At 35.2% G+C, this 17,421-nt stretch overlaps 1 protein-coding gene and 1 long non-coding RNA gene across 2 annotated transcripts; both read left to right on the top strand.

Annotated features, from left to right (window-relative positions):
• Positions 1-1,037: 1,037 nt before the first annotated feature.
• LOC118488103 lies at positions 1,038-2,251 on the top strand. Its single transcript, XR_004883739.1, has 3 exons — positions 1,038-1,201; positions 1,997-2,034; positions 2,141-2,251. It is a non-coding gene; the product is annotated as an uncharacterized LOC118488103 (long non-coding RNA).
• Positions 2,252-2,745: 494 nt separating this feature from the next.
• Positions 2,746-3,537, top strand: LOC110934476. The gene is made up of 3 exons (XM_022177495.2): positions 2,746-2,984; positions 3,076-3,168; positions 3,262-3,537. The coding sequence occupies exons 1-3, from the start codon at positions 2,775-2,777 to the stop codon at positions 3,535-3,537; spliced, it is 579 nt and encodes a 192-aa protein (XP_022033187.2). The 5' UTR covers positions 2,746-2,774.
• The last annotated feature ends 13,884 nt before the right edge of the window (positions 3,538-17,421 follow it).

Raw genomic sequence — 17,421 nt, 5'->3', positions numbered from 1 at the left:
GTAACTTTGTAACTCGAGACTTTATGTTTATAACTTTTATTTGATTATATTTGATACTATTGTAAGGCCAGGGGGTGTGGTATACCGCCCCTGGCAGCATCATCTTCATTAGCACCCCTCCCCATTTCCCAGGCGCTAAAGGGGGGCACCATTGATACTCCGCCAGCGTGGTAAGTGGTAACAAGCGCCAACGGCTCGATTTTGGTGGTTCCCATTCACTTTACCGTTGACAACGGTAATATTATAAAAGTTTAATTTTAAAATGTCACACTATATATATTCTCCATAAAAACGAATATTACAAAAAAAAATTAACGACCACCGCCCACAACGAATATAGAATGTATCATGGCCATCCTTTTACGATGATACCTTCATGGTAGCTTCTATGGAAATCTCCAAAGTGGCATCTTCTACCACCGTTTGACCCAACGACCCATAGGTCAAAACTGTCCAAATCAACAACGACAGCAAACCATCCGAGTTCGATGCTCGTACTACTATTAACTTAAACGACGAGTTGGATGAATTGAATTTTGAGGAACCACAAGAGCTGCACGACCAAAGGGTAGGGATAGAAGCAAGACAGCAACACGAGCACAAGACACCTCCTCTTCAATGCCATCGGATGGCCCATCAAGGTTGGACGAGTTCGACGATAGACTCACTCGGCTTCTCTCGATCAAGGAAAAGGAGCATGAACTTGGAATGGAGAAACAAATCGAGAAAGATATGAAATTTCACGAGAAAGACTTTTCCAACCTACCGGAGGAGAACCGAGTCATTTTAGAGGCTCGTAAGGCAAAAATCCGAGCAAAATATATGTAGTGATAGAAGAATCATCTATAATCTATCTACTATACTAAATGAATTCTCTTTAGCCACAAGGTTTAATCTTAGCCAATCATTTTGATGATGTGGCATTGCTCAAAAGGCTGATAATTCAGCCAAAGGCGGGCTATTCTTTTCCTTTCATATGCGCTCTTTATATAAAACGTATTCATTCTATTCAATGCCATTCATTACCCAAAACCTACCACCGCCTTCTCTCTTCAATTCTCTGTAATCATATCGTTCCATTGATCAATCGATTTTCGCAATCAAGTTCATGTAAAGATTTGTTTTCTGCATCTTCTTCATCATCGTCTGTCTTTTCATCCATCTATTCCGGGTTTTTTTTCATTAATCCATATCGACATTTGTAAGTCTTGGTTGTTAAAATTTTGGTGTAATCGGATTTTAATTATAGATCTGTTGTTTATGTTTAATGACTGTATGTTTTAGGTATAGATTTTGTTTGTGATTTGTTAATCATAGCCCTAAATCGATTGTAATTTCTCTGTTCTAGAAACCCTAATCCTATTGTCAGCATCGATCTGTTGTTTTAGGTATAGATTTTGTTTGTGATTGTTAATCATAGCCCTAAATCGATTGTAATTTCTCTGTTCTAGAAACCCTAATCCTATTGTTAGCATCGTTCTGTTGTTTATATTTATTTGTTGCAAGTTTTTTTGTATATGTTTTGATTGTTTCTCATAGATTTCAACCGATTATAAAGTATAATTATTTTTCTATTCTAAAAACCCTAAATCTGATTTTCATCCAATATCTGTTGTTTTGTTTAGTTAATGTCTTCTTTTGTTATACAATTTTATTGTTACTCATAATCCTAAACTGATTTAAATTTTTATGTTTTACAAACCCTAAATCCGATTGTCAATGTAGATATGTTCTTTATATTTATTTATTGTAGTTTTTTATTATAGATTTTCATTGTTACTCATATCCCTTTACCGATTGTTAGGTATAAAAATGAAATATGTCATTTACTCAGTAAAAACCCTAAATCCTATTATCATTATATAACTGCTGTTTATGTTTATTTTGTGTATTTCTTTGTTATAGATTATAGATTTTCATTCTTACTCATAGACCTAAACCGATACATCACTTTTAATTTTCTTCCTTATGTTAATTTTTTCCTACTGGAATGCAGGTTTACAATATGCCTGGGTCATCTTCATCTTCATTAAGGTATATATATAACTGTATTGTTTGTTTATTGTTCTTTCATTCTGTATCATTTGTTTCGAACAATATCATATAAAAATGTTTACTAACATTCTAATTTTAAAATCAGTATCAGAGAACCCTGTTTCTGTAGGCATATGAAAAAAGCAGATGAGATAATTCTGGTAATTAATATTTCATATTTTCTGTTGTTATTATTATATTAAATTTGTTACACTTTTTTATATTATTTTTTTATAATTTTTTTCTATAATTATTTTTCATCTTCCACTGTTTGATTTGTTAGTCTATTCCTGCTGATGCTGCTTCGAAGCTGTGGGGTGTTGATATGGGCCCTACAAATGTGGACATACATACTGATGATGGCCACATTTTTAATGTTTGTTTAACCTACTCTAAAGGAAATTTGTTCCTTTTTCATGGATGGTCCAATGTAACACAACATTTGGGACTATCCGAAGGATGTTTTATAGTATTCAACCCCATCGATTGTACTACGTTTAAATTAACCCATTTCATTGATGGTGTTAGTGGTAGCTCTTTTTGGACATATCTCCTACCTACATCATCGCATTTTTATGTAAGTTATCATTTACTTTTAAGCATCTTAAGCTATTTCTGTTTATCTTTATTGATATTAAAAATAGTTATCTTATATGATTTAATTATCGTTTTTATAGGTAATACCCGAAGTTATCCTGTCGGAAACCTTTTCTACATCCATTGATTTAATATCCACTATAATGATAAACAACAATCCGTTTCATGTTAGGATTGAAACGGATGGCGGTAAATTCGGATTTACCGTTGGTATTGACGTTATTGTTAGTTTGTTACATTTAGAGCCTGGTTGTTTTTTGATATTTACAAAGTATTTTGGTAATGATTTTAACTTAAAAGTATTTGGAAAAAATTGTGTTGAAAAGAACTTTCTTGATGTAGACGTTGATGTGGTAAGGTTACATTTTGTTATTATATGTTATTTATACAATTGTTAATTTAATAATGTAATATATTGTACTAAATGTGTTATTTAATTTGCAGCCTTTAGTTCCTCCTATTGATGCTGTGAATGAAATTTATGAACAACCACATAGTCGTGTGTATCGGTTTTCCCGTACCGTTGGTACCGATTTTGTAAGATATAATAATATCATTTGTAATAAGATTCATTTCATTATTTAAAATCCGTATTTGTTTTTTATTAATTATGTTTTGTTAACAATACAGATCCTTCCCGATCGTGTCTCTGAAATGGCCAAACTTAATATTTGTTTGAAAGATATAACCGTCAGACTTTTGAATCTGGAACCTCCAGTTCAGTTTACCAATGGTACAAGACGTGAAAGGACACATAATGGTTTTCGATATGCGTTAAGGAGATGGTCTAAGTTCATGAAAACTGCTGGAATTAAGGTCCGTGACACCGTTGACTATTGTTTTGATGAAAATGATCAAGTGCTAAGTGTTGAAAAGGTTGTACCTTACGTTAGTGGTCGTATTTAGTTATTTGACTCTTTCGATGTTGTTTTTTCCTTTAACATTAGTATATATTTTTACTTTTTACGGTTTTTTGTTTTTCAACATTGTTATGGTTTTCAATATCAAGATATTACATGTTGGTTTACGTTATGTTTGAGCTATTAAGGAAGTGAGCTATACACAAAGGATATGTCAAATACGGTTTAGATGATACATGTTCAAGGTATTAAGAAAAACTCTCTGACGAATTAGCAACCATTTTTAGGGTTTTGCTTAAAGGATGGATGTGTCGGTGATGTTGTCGAGGAGTGTTCGGGAATGCTTAGTGATAGCATTTTCTTATACTCCTCGACAATGTCACCGACCCCTCTTAAAAACTCCATCAAAACTCTCACACCGGTTGCTTCTTCAACAGAGGGTTTTTATTTTTTTTTGTTAACTGAACCTGTATCATCTTAACATTTTTTGACTGACCGTGTATTATTATTACATCAAGACTCAATTAAGATTAATTTCTTAATTAAAGTTGATCCGAATCACTTTTCATCACCACATCTCATCTCATTTTTATGTAAGTCATTTATTTAATTTATCTATCTTAAAGCCTTTATTTAGCTCTTTATTTATATTAAAACTAAAGTTATAAGTTGTTTTGTTGTTTATCTTACAGGTCATACGTTAATTTATCAACCCCGGTAACCTTTCGTATTGACGTTATATAATCATTGATCTAATATACACGATATCGATATCCAACAAAACCTTTGACGTTAGGATTGAAACGGCTAATGGTAAATGCATTTTTACGTTTGATATTGATGGTATTAGCTACTAAATCTTTTATCCGCTGTTATACATAGTGTTGGTTGTAATCGATCTTTATTTTTATTTCTTAGTATAGGTAGTGGATATAGTATAACTGTTATAACTATTACTGTTAGTATAGGTTGTTTAGTATAACAACCCTCGGTAAAACAGACATCCTCATAATATTTCCGACGCCTTAATATATTTTAAAATATCTCGATGTGTCTTTATATGCACCCCGTATGTGAAAACCGAGCCCCAAAATAGATTATACTATATAAAATAAATAAAAACAATAATATTTAAGTTGAGGCGGGCCGCGTAGGGCCTCACCTCAAGTCCATGCGGGCCGCGCGAGTAGGAGAACCAGATATCGCCAAACCATAAGCCCAAGCGGGCCGCGTACCTATTCAGTTTAGTTGATGCGGGCCGCGAGCGACCCAATGTGTGGCGTGACCCGGTGCGGCCACGTGGCATCATCGTGGCGAGTCTAGTAGATGAGCCGGACAAGCTAGTCCGTTGACTAGCATTGACGCGGGCCGCGTAGACCCGACCCAAACTTCACGCGGGCCGCGTGGCGACTCGAATTCAGCACTATAAATAGAAGGCAACGGCCTTCAGTCTGCTTTCGTTCATTTTCTTTCTCTCTCTCGACACTTTTAAATAGTGGGCATTATACCCGAGTTCAATATCCCCTAAAATAGCGAGGTTCTGCTACGATGTAAGTATTATAACCCCTGGAGACGTATTAGATACGCTGCCCGATTGATCTAGGGTTCCGTAACGGCTGTCGTGGTTCTGCCCGACGTAGTCGTTGGAATGCCGTCTCGGGGAGGGTATTACTAATGTTAAAATGGGTTATTATACTAACACACGTGCATTTGTGTAATTTATAGATTATCTCCAGGAAACCCTTACGAAAATCCTTAAACAGCAAAGTGAGTAATCTCCTTTTTGTTAACTGTTTTTACAAAACCTTAAATACCTTTCCATGCGAATGACAGTTATTGAGTATTTGTGAAGAATACAATTATAGTGGGTATGTTGGGGTTTTGTATACAAAATTGGTTACTGGCGTGGTAACATCCCATAAGTTGAGTATGACCGTACCACTGATGTTAATTGTGATGTCTTGGATACAAATGTAATTGCGGATGTGCCCTCAATACTGCAAATTGGTTTTTACTTAAACTTGATTAAACTGGGATTCACTCACCAGTATTTCCCACTGACAAAATGTTTTTAAAAAGCGTTTCAGGTAACAAAGTGTGAAAGCCAAATAGAAGCCAGCTGGACAGCACTGAAGGCTTGGAAAAGTGGCAATAAAGTTACCTAAGAATAAAATGGATGTTTTTATTAAATAAATAGGATTTATTCCTATGAAACGTGTGTATCAAAAACTTGGGTTTTTACCCATATGTTTAATGTTATAAAATGTGGTGGTTTACTCTGATTAAAATATTTCCTAACTACGATCCTGATGAAAATTTCCGCTGCCAAATTGAATAAATAAATGTGATACCACCGAAACTGGCTCACGGCCGCCCGCTCCCGGGAGATAGGGATCGGGGGCTGTGACAGAAGGTGGTATCAGAGCTATGCCACTGATTCAGCCACAGAAGTGTTCTGCTGACATCAAAATTTAAAGTGTTAGGAAATAAATTATGGAAATACGTGTATAATTGTATTTCTTGCTATGTGTTATCTGACTAATTGTTAGTTTACAGTATGAGTGACCAAGGACCTTCTGACGCCTATCGTCAACTGTCTGGTTCGCCTAGGAGCGAAGGCACCTCCTCTTCTCAGCCTGCCCTCTCAGGGTATTCTGCTGACACAGAAGAAGGGATCTTTGTGTTTAAGGCTCAGTCTGAAGAGCCATTTCCTCAGAAAAAGAGGGGATGGTTCAGTAGGGGAGCGCACGAGCGTAGGAAAAGAATGAAAAAGTTGCAGGAACAGCGAGTGTTAGCCGCAGCAAAAAGAGAAACTGATGCTTATAATCAGGATATGCTCAATAGGGGTATCGCTAATATCCATATTTTAGCAACCACTGCTGCTGACCCAAACCTGGAACAAATGCTAGCACCACAACCACAAAATCCTGATCAACCCATGGAAATAGAAAACCAGATAGAAATGCCTGAATTCAACCCGGAGGAAATACCTAGGGTACCTGCACCTGATCCTCTAGACCCAAACAATTACGACCCCTGGTGGGACGATGTTAGGGACTACGTGCAACAAAACCCAATTCAGGAAAATGTGCCAATACCCAATTTAGGAGCTTATCCAGGGTTAGATCCTCAAGATCCCTACAACATTAGTGATGCATACGTTAGGGAAATTTTAGAAAATCCATACCCGTACCAAGCCCCTATGCCTCCGTATCAGGAACCCGTACCTCAGTTTCCAAACCCAGTCCTAGAACCTGCACCCCCAATGAGTGCAGAAAATGTCCAGGAACTTAGGACTTTTGGGGAGGAAATTTTAGAAAGCAGTGATCGTATGCGACAGGTGGGAGAACGCCTCGTATGGAAATACGATGAGCGTAATATGGATTTTTGGATGAATCCATATCAGTGAAGGTGATGGCAGAAACAGTAATAATAATAATATAATAATATATGTGTGTATGTGTTAGAAAAAAAAACTACGGATGCATACTATTAGTATTGTAGCTTTACATTTCAGTCGGTACTGTAATTTTTATTTCTGTACTGGTGTGTTGATGCATACTATATAAAAAGAGTAAAAGTCGCAATGCTCGACGCTTTTGGTTAAAAAGTGCGTGTCATGTGATTGGCTATATATAAATATTATTTGTGATATTAATATTTGGTAAATGTCTAAAATTCAGATGGCCGACGCGGGAAATCAAGAAAATCTGAATAACGATAACCAGAGTAACATTAACGTGGTTAATGAGAATTCGGACAATAATAACAACGGAAACCAAATGGATAATAGTGTCGTTCAGCATATTGTGGCACAGGGAATTATAGATGCAATGCCATTTATTATTCAAACAGTTCAGAAAGCGAATAATAAAAGTAAGCATAGCAGTAAGCGATCAACTGAACCTGAAAACAGCGTGAACAATGGACCCATACTTCAAGCGCCCGTCCCCAAAAGAAGAAGAACCACGCCACATGGTTGTTCTTACAAGGAATTCTGGACCTGCAAACCAATAGAATTCTCGGGCAATGAAGGACCCATTGCAGCTTTACGCTGGATAGAGAAAACTGAGGCAGTTCTGAAAATAAGCAAGTGTGCTGAAGAAGATAAAATAATGTTTGCTTCAAATTTGTTTAAAAATGCAGCCTTAGAATGGTGGAACACTATCCTCCAATCCAGAGGAAGTGATAGGATTTATAATATGGAATGGGAAGAATTCAAGAACATGGTAGAAAGGAAATTCTGCCCTCCCAATGAAAAAGAACAGATAGCAAACAAGTTTCTGAATCTAAGAATGACCGGGGTAGATAGTATGGGTTACACTACCACATTCTTTGAATATGCTAGGATAGTACCTACCCTTGCATCACCTGAACCGGTATTAATCTCCCGTTATATCTGGGGATTAATTGGAGAGATTAGACATGTAGTCAAGGCAGCTAGACCCCAAACCATAGAGGAAGCTGTAGAACTAGCCAATACCTTGACAGATGAATTAATCCGTACTAGAGAAGAAGACCAGAGGAGAAACCTAACCCAAAAGCTTACTCAAGAATTCCGTTCTGGGAATTCCAATCGTAGGAATGTAGGTTCTACCTCTGCACCCTACTGCAAAGCCTGCAGAAAGAAGCATTCTGGAAGATGCTCTACTTACTGTAATTTTTGCAAGGCCCCAGGACACAAGGAAGAGAATTGCAAGAAGAAATCCAGTAATGGAATGTGTTTCAATTGTGGGGAAAAAGGTCACATTAGGACAAACTGTCCGAAATTGGCTCCAGCTGCAACCAACAAAAATCCTAAAAATGCCAGAGCATTCGTGCTAACTACAGAGGAAGCCAGGATGATTCCAGACGTAATTGCTGGTACGTTTTTAGTTAATGATATTTTTGCTAAAGTATTATTTGACTCTGGTGCAAACCAAAGTTTTATTAATACTTCGTTTTGCAAACTCCTAAATCAATCATTAACTAAACTACCACAAGAATGTCTAGTGGAAACCGCAAATGGAGAAACTGTTAAGATTTCTGAAATCTTGCAGGGAGCAAGAATAGAAATTTTTAATCAAAAATTTATGGCAAACCTTTACCCAATGAATCTGGTAGGATTTGATGTCGTATTAGGAATGGATTGGTTAATGGCTAATAAAGCCAATATCTTATGTGATCAAAAGTCAATTCAGATAAAATCACCAAGAGGTGAAAAGATCACAATTAAAGGAGATAAACCTTTTAGATCCACTAAATTCATCTCTGTGATGAAAACTGCAAGTTGTATAAGGAAAGGATCTATAGTGTATTTGATTTCTATAATCACTAACACTAGAGGAAAAGAAGTAAAAGATATCCCAGTAGTATCCCAATTTTCAGATGTCTTTCCAGAAGAATTGCCAGGACTTCCGCCAGACAGGGAAGTTGAATTCAGAATTCATCTGTTACCCGGAACAGCACCGATTGCCAAAGCACCTTACCGTTTGGCACCCGCTGAAATGCAAGAACTGAAGAAACAACTAGACGAGTTGTTAGAGAAGGGATTTATACAGCCAAGCTCATCGCCATGGGGAGCACCGATTTTATTTGTTAAAAAGAAGGACGGATCAATGCGTATGTGCATCGACTACCGTGAATTGAACAAAGTCACGATTAAGAATCGGTACCCATTACCGAGGATCGATGATTTGTTTGATCAACTTCAAGGAGCTCGATTTTTCTCTAAAATCGATTTAAGATCAGGATATCATCAATTAAAGGTACAGGAAGAGGATATTCCTAAAACCGCATTCAGAACAAGGTATGGTCATTATGAATTTACTGTCATGCCATTTGGTTTAACCAATGCCCCAGCCGCATTTATGGACATGATGAACCGAATATGTAAGCCATATTTGGATAAATTCATAATTGTCTTCATAGATGATATTCTAATTTACTCTAAAAGTAAAGATGAGCATGCAAAGCACTTGCACTTACTTTTAAGTTTATTGAGAAAAGAGAAGCTTTATGCTAAGTTTTCAAAGTGTGAATTTTGGTTAGAGCAAGTACAATTTCTCGGACATTTGGTGAATCATGAAGGAATTCATGTAGATCCAACGAAAATAGAGGCAATTACCAAATGGAAAACCCCAGAATCACCAACTGAAGTTAGAAGTTTCTTAGGATTGGCCGGTTATTATAGAAGATTTATTCGAGATTTTTCTAGAATAGCCATTCCTTTAACTAAGCTAACCTGTAAATCTGTTAAGTTTGAATGGGGACCAAAACAAGAAGAAGCCTTTAGAATCCTTAAGCAAAGATTAACCCATGCACCGATACTAGCATTACCAGAAGGAACTGAAGACTTTGTAGTCTTTTGTGACGCTTCTAAATTAGGTTATGGATGCGTATTGATGCAACGTCAAAAGGTTATAGCTTATGCATCTAGACAGCTTAAGAGTCATGAAGGAAATTATTCGACCCATGATTTGGAATTAGGAGCCATAATTTTTGCCCTTAAGATTTGGAGACATTATCTTTATGGTAGTAAGTTTACCATATTCACAGATCATAAGAGTTTAAGATATGTCTTCAGGCAAAAAGAGTTGAATATGAGACAGAGACGCTGGATGGAATTGCTTAGTGATTATGATTGTGATATCCAGTATCATGCAGGAAAAGCCAATGTGGTGGCTGATGCTTTAAGTCGAAAATATCACGAAAAACCAAAAAGGGTACGTTCTCTTAAATTAAATCTACAAGTAGATTTAAACAATCAGATTAGAAAAGCACAAGAATCAGTAATCAAGGAAGATACTGAAAAGTTAAAGGGAATGATTAAGGAATTAGAACAAGGAACAGATGGAATTTGGAGGTTCCATAAAAAGAGAATGTGGATACCTAAATTAGGAAATTTACGTTACCGTATATTAGAAGAAGCCCATAAGTCTAAATATACGATGCATCCAGGAAGTGATAAAATGTACCAGGATTTAAGGAAAAATTTCTGGTGGATAGGAATGAAAAAGGACGTAGCAGCTTATGTTTCTAAATGTTTAACTTGCTCACAAGTTAAAGCTGAACATCAGAAACCCTCAGGATTGTTACAACAATTAGAAATACCAGTTTGGAAATGGGAATTGATAACAATGGATTTTGTTACCAAATTGCCTAAAACAAGGAAAGGTAATGATACAATCTGGGTGATTGTAGATAGGTTAACCAAGTCAGCTCATTTCTTACCAATGAAGGAAACCTTTAGTATGGAACAATTAGCCAAATTATATGTAAATAAAATCGTTTCTTTACATGGCATCCCTTTATCAATTGTTTCCGATAGAGATAGCCGTTTTACTTCTCATTTTTGGTCAAGTTTCCAAAAATCAATGGGAACCAGGTTAAATCTAAGCACAGCTTATCATCCTCAAACGGACGGACAAAGCGAAAGGACAATTCAGACAATGGAGGACATGCTTAGAGCCTGTGTAATTGATTTTGGAGGTAACTGGGACGAACACTTACCTTTAATAGAATTTTCTTATAATAACAGTTATCACACAAGTATCAATGCTGCACCATTCGAAGCACTTTATGGACGAAAGTGCAGAACCCCAGTCTGTTGGGCAGAAATTGGGGAAAAACAATTATCTGGACCCGAGATAGTACAAGAAACAACTGATAAAATCATTCAAGTCAAGGAACGACTGAAAACAGCACGTGATCGCCAAAAGAGCTATGCTGATAACAGACGTAAACCATTAGAATTTCAAGTGGGAGATAAAGTATTATTGAAAGTCTCTCCCTGGAAAGGAATGGTAAGATTCATCAAAAGAGGAAAGCTTAGTCCCAGGTATATTGGACCTTTTGAAATTATCCGAAGAATAGGACCTGTAGCTTATCAGCTACGACTGCCAGAGGAAATGGCAGGAATACATGATGTGTTTCATGTATCCAATCTTAAAAAATGTTTAGCTGATGAATCACTCGTAGTACCTCTTAAGGATATAGAGGTTAATGAGCAACTCAAGTTTGTGGAGAAGCCTCTACAAATTGAAGATAGGAAAATAAAAAATCTCAAGCATAAAAGATTGGTTCTGGTCAAAATAAAGTGGGACTCCAAAAGAGGACCCGAGTACACGTGGGAACTAGAATCAGAAATGCAAAAGAAATATCCACACTTGTTCCAGTAGATCTCGAGGACGAGCTCTAAAACAAGGTGGGGAGGATATAACAACCCTCGGTAAAACAGACATCCTCATAATATTTCCGACGCCTTAATATATTTTAAAATATCTCGATGTGTCTTTATATGCACCCCGTATGTGAAAACCGAGCCCCAAAATAGATTATACTATATAAAATAAATAAAAACAATAATATTTAAGTTGAGGCGGGCCGCGTAGGGCCTCACCTCAAGTCCATGCGGGCCGCGCGAGTAGGAGAACCAGATATCGCCAAACCATAAGCCCAAGCGGGCCGCGTACCTATTCAGTTTAGTTGATGCGGGCCGCGAGCGACCCAATGTGTGGCGTGACCCGGTGCGGCCACGTGGCATCATCGTGGCGAGTCTAGTAGATGAGCCGGACAAGCTAGTCCGTTGACTAGCATTGACGCGGGCCGCGTAGACCCGGCCCAAACTTCACGCGGGCCGCGTGGGGACTCGAATTCAGCACTATAAATAGAAGGCAACGGCCTTCAGTCTGCTTTCGTTCATTTTCTTTCTCTCTCTCGACACTTTTAAATAGTGGGCATTATACCCGAGTTCAATATCCCCTAAAATAGCGAGGTTCTGCTACGATGTAAGTATTATAACCCCTGGAGACGTATTAGATACGCTGCCCGATTGATCTAGGGTTCCGTAACGGCTGTCGTGGTTCTGCCCGACGTAGTCGTTGGAATGCCGTCTCGGGGAGGGTATTACTAATGTTAAAATGGGTTATTATACTAACACACGTGCATTTGTGTAATTTATAGATTATCTCCAGGAAACCCTTACGAAAAACCTAAAACAGCAAAGTGAGTAATCTCCTTTTTGTTAACTGTTTTTACAAAACCTTAAATACCTTTCCATGCGAATGACAGTTATTGAGTATTTGTGAAGAATACAATTATAGTGGGTATGTTGGGGTTTTGTATACAAAATTGGTTACTGGCGTGGTAACATCCCATAAGTTGAGTATGACCGTACCACTGATGTTAATTGTGATGTCTTGGATACAAATGTAATTGCGGATGTGCCCTCAATACTGCAAATTGGTTTTTACTTAAACTTGATTAAACTGGGATTCACTCACCAGTATTTCCCACTGACAAAATGTTTTTAAAACGCGTTTCCGGGTAACAAAGTGTGAAAGCCAAATAGAAGCCAGCTGGACAGCACTGAAGGCTTGGAAAAGTGGCAATAAAGTTACCTAAGAATAAAATGGATGTTTTTATTAAATAAATAGGATTTATTCCTATGAAACGTGTGTATCAAAAACTTGGGTTTTTACCCATATGTTTAATGTTATAAAATGTGGTGGTTTACTCTGATTAAAATATTTCCTAACTACGATCCTGATGAAAATTTCCGCTGCCAAATTGAATAAATAAATGTGATACCACCGAAACTGGCTCACGGCCGCCCGCTCCCGGGAGATAGGGATCGGGGGCTGTGACATTTAGGTACTATAGTTTCTATTTGCAGTTGTTATTTCGTCCAGATGAATTATGAATGGATGTCATTATTTGTTTTTTTGGTCGCACACACTATTGTATATAATTTTGGAAACTGTTCAATCATATATTTTTATTTTAAAAACAAAATATGTCCTTCCTTTTAATGATTTTCAGAATTAAGGAAACTGGTCAACCATAATTCTTTATTTTACGGTTTTTTTTTAATTTAGTAAAGGTTGACTATTTATAATTAAAATTCAAAAATTCGTTTCCAAAAGTATTTTGTGTCTTTTGTTATAAATAAGTCTAATTACTTATGTTTCATACACAACCCAGCTACGGACTTGGTATAATTTGACTGCATTACTTCTGGTAAGAGTTTGCAGAGTTACAATACATTTCACATGGTTATTGTTTTTATTATATAACAAATTATGTTCTTTACAAACCTGTCTTAATTGATTTATATATTAAATGTTTATAATGTGATGTTATTTTATTTTTTGATTTCAGGAATGGAACAGGCAGCTATAACGCTTCTAAATAATGTTGATCTTAATGTTGATGATTACACTATAAGAATCCGTATTGTTCGGCTATGGACAAGACCTTCTTTCAACAATCCTAGGAAGGTTTATTGCTACGACATGATATTCATGGATCAGGAGGTTTTCTTATTGTTTGAATCACATCATATTTTATTATGATTCTAACGTGTTATTATGTTTTATGAATTTTTATTTATACAATGTCTTGGTGTAGGGCACCAAAATGCAGGCTTTCGTGTTACAAAAAAACACTACTGCTTACGAGCATTTGCTGAAAGAAAATCAGTGTTTAACTATTCGTAATCCTTCTCTTGGAGAAAACCGTCAGAAAGTGAAATACGTTCATAGTTCGTTCAAGATAAATCTAAATGAGAACACCATTGTCGAGCAATCTGCCGAACCTGTTGGTGCTGAATGGGGATTTGATTTTTCTCCATTTGAGTCAGTTGTTGAAGACCCTGATAATGATGGCAAGTCATTCAAAAGCCCTATTGGTATGTTTTAACAAAATGTTTTATTGCATAATTAATATTAAATCTTTTTTAGATTTGACGTTGTTTTAATTATAGTTCTGTTTGTACATTATGTAGACGTTATCGGTTTTGTGGTGAAGTGTCTTCCGTCAGAGGAGAAGACTGAAAATAATAACGGGAAAGATGAGAAGAAGGCTACCTTTATTCTGGAGGATTTGCAGTACCGTCTACTACATACATAAGTTTAATTCGCTTTATTAAATATTTTTTTGTTTACACCTTCTAACCAAACTCTATAAACTGTTTGTTGTAGACACCAGCAGATTTACGTTACTCTGTGGGAGGTTTATGCTGATCAGATTATTGAATTTCAAAGAGAACATAAGGATGAAAAAAATGTTGTTGTGGTTGTTTAGTTTGGCAAGTACCGTTTTGGGGGAGGTATTTTTTTATATTGATTGTCAATTTAAAAAAAAACTTCATATTAAATTGTTGAACTATATGTTTTTTTATACTTTCATATAACTGTACAGGAAATTTGTTCGTATCCAATTTGTATACTGTAACTCGAGTGTTCATAAACACTGAAATTCCCGAGATTTTGGAATTTAAAAGAAGGCACGTAATCTTATTACGATTTTGTTTTATAGTCTACTTTATGTACATATTAGTCTAAAAAATGGCATTATTTCTGTACAGTTTCCTTGCTCAGATGAATACGTCAACGTCTTCCGGTTACTCTGGTTTGAGTTCCCCTGTTATGAAGTCAATGGCTGAGGAGTATCTTTCTGATATTTCCTTCAGTACAATTGGAGCATTAACCGGAATATCAGAAGTAATATTACGTTTAATAGTATTTTATTGATATACCCTTTATTTTAGAAAATTCCTGTAATTCACTTAAATACAAATATGTATGCAGGAAAAGTTTGTTATTATACTTGGAACAATTAAAAGCTTTGCTTCAGAAGACTCATGGTTTTACAATGCATGTAAAACTTGCAACAAAAAGGTTTTTACCAACACTATTCCAAGGCCAAGGAAGATGGTAGCGAAGGATATGATGAAGTAACTGTCTTGGAATGCCAAACTGATCGGTGCAATAAAAGGACAGTTGTCTCTGTTCCCAGGTGAAATTACTTGAATCAGTTGTTGCTATATTATAAAACATACTGATTATTAACACCATCTTATTTTGTTAATTTTTTAGGATAAAACTGCTTATTCGTGTTCAGGATTGTACCGGGATTGTTACTTTGACGTTGTTTGAACGTGAAGTTGTTAAACTCCTAAATGTTAACGCAAACCAACTTTTGGATAATAACATGGAGGTAAGTTATGGTATCCAAATATAAGTTGTTAAACTCCTAAATGTTAATTTCTTTATACGTATATATATTTTCTTATTTTCCATTACGTATCTAACTTATATATTAACTCATTTGTAACAGTTAGCAAGCGAAGGCAATTTTCCGAGTGAGCTGAGGGCATTGATAAACAGGAGGTTTGCGTTTAAGATAGCCATATGTTCGTTTAATATAAATAAGAAATTAGATGGCTACTCTGTTTCGAAGTTGACCGAAAATCCTTCTATCATCAAAGATCTTGATGCTCATTTTGATGTTTACCAGGTTCTATATGTACCCTACACATTAACTTGAATTTTTTGTTATAGAAATCTTTTGTACCACTTATGAATAAGTATTGTTGTTTATGAATGCATACAGGCTGCTGATGATGAACCTTTAGGTCCTCATGCTTCTGATCCAACTCCAATTGTTAACGTTAACATCCAGGTTTGTTAAGCAACTTTTTTATTTCATTAAACCTGTATTATTTTTTTGTATTCAACATTTATGTCCATTTATATATCTTACCTTTTTAATTTTGTTGTACAGGATTCTGTTTCCCGTGTCGTTGATGAAGATACTCCAATGTCCAATTTGAACAACAGCATATTTACTACACCATCTGGAGCTCATATTAGTTGTTCTTCAAAGATGTTGGACAATGAGCTGAAGCGCAATTTGGAGGCGGTTTATGATGTGGATCTTTGTTCTTCTCAGTCTTCAACTAAACCGCGTCAGGGTGATTGTGAGAACAATGAAGGTTTGAATTTGAAAGCAAAGCTGGAAGATTAGTAATAACATTTATCAGTCATTTCAGTTTTTCGAACAATTTGAGATGTTTTATTTTGGTTTGTTTATTTCCTAACATTTATTTCAGTACTTGATGTTTGGTTTCTTATGGATATTTCGTTTATTATCGTGGTATTAAAAGATGATTTGATTACTTTAATTTTTTTTTAACTTGCGTATTCTTTATTGCATCAATTCAAACATTTTTTATTTTGTTACATGTATATTGAATAGTTTCATGGATTAAATTATTTTACATAACGAGAATAATTAATTTACTTTGTTACATAACATTTAATTTTACACAATTAGTTTTTTAAAACTATTTAATATAATTTACAATAAACAATTTGAGATCAACGAATTAGACTAACATCATTTTTTTGTCTAAAATTCCGAAATCACATTTTATTGGTCTTAATATTCGATCATCTATTCCAACCGATTGTAAAATAAAAGTCACCCGTTTCTATTTTATGTTACATGGCATTGTATAAACTTATATTTATATACTTTTTTAAAGAGTCAATGAAATCATAAACTGCAAATGTTATTTGATGTTATTATTGACATATTTTTAATCTACATCTACATTTGATAGTTATGATATTAACTTTTCAATGTATTTGAACTGTAATATACTTTTACAAAATTAAAAAAGATTATTTCCTTCCCTCCCTTTTTTTTATTTTTTTTAAAGAATAATCTTTTACAATTTATAATACACATATTGTAACAAATATTAAACTTTGTTTCTAAAAGAACATGTTACTTGAAATGTAATAGTGATGAAATAATATTTATCCCTTATTTGATTAATGTAATTGATTAAATAACAAAAAATCAAAAAATATTTAAAATATATGTTCTTTTAAATTTCGAAACACTAATTAATCATAAGTCTAGATGATCTAAATAAATCTTCCATAAGTTTTGCATTATTTGCTGAAATCATATATTAAAAAATTAAGGTTTCCAAAATTGATATCCACTATATGATGAAAGTCCTATAAATACCCATATTTCGTGTACTTCTTGCTCATTCAGAAATTCGTATACATAACACCTCCACTCACACGGTTAATTACTTTTAACTGTAATATAATTGTTTAATCTTCCATTGTAAATTATCAATTTTTTATAC

The sequence above is a fragment of the Helianthus annuus genome, chromosome 16 (genome assembly GCF_002127325.2).
Source record: "Helianthus annuus cultivar XRQ/B chromosome 16, HanXRQr2.0-SUNRISE, whole genome shotgun sequence".
NCBI classification, from domain to species: domain Eukaryota; kingdom Viridiplantae; phylum Streptophyta; class Magnoliopsida; order Asterales; family Asteraceae; genus Helianthus; species Helianthus annuus.
Note: the sequence above shows the minus strand (reverse complement) of the source record. Positions and strands in the feature narration are given on the sequence as shown.

Bases quoted from the DNA above. Each gene is read 5' to 3' on its own strand.
- LOC110934476 (XM_022177495.2), top strand. From the start codon at position 2,775: ATGATAAACAACAATCCGTTTCATGTTAGGATTGAAACGGATGGCGGT. The intron at 2,985-3,075 runs GTAAGGTTACAT...TTTAATTTGCAG, and splicing joins TTGATGTAGACGTTGATGTG to CCTTTAGTTCCTCCTATTGA. The intron at 3,169-3,261 runs GTAAGATATAAT...TTAACAATACAG, and splicing joins GTACCGTTGGTACCGATTTT to ATCCTTCCCGATCGTGTCTC.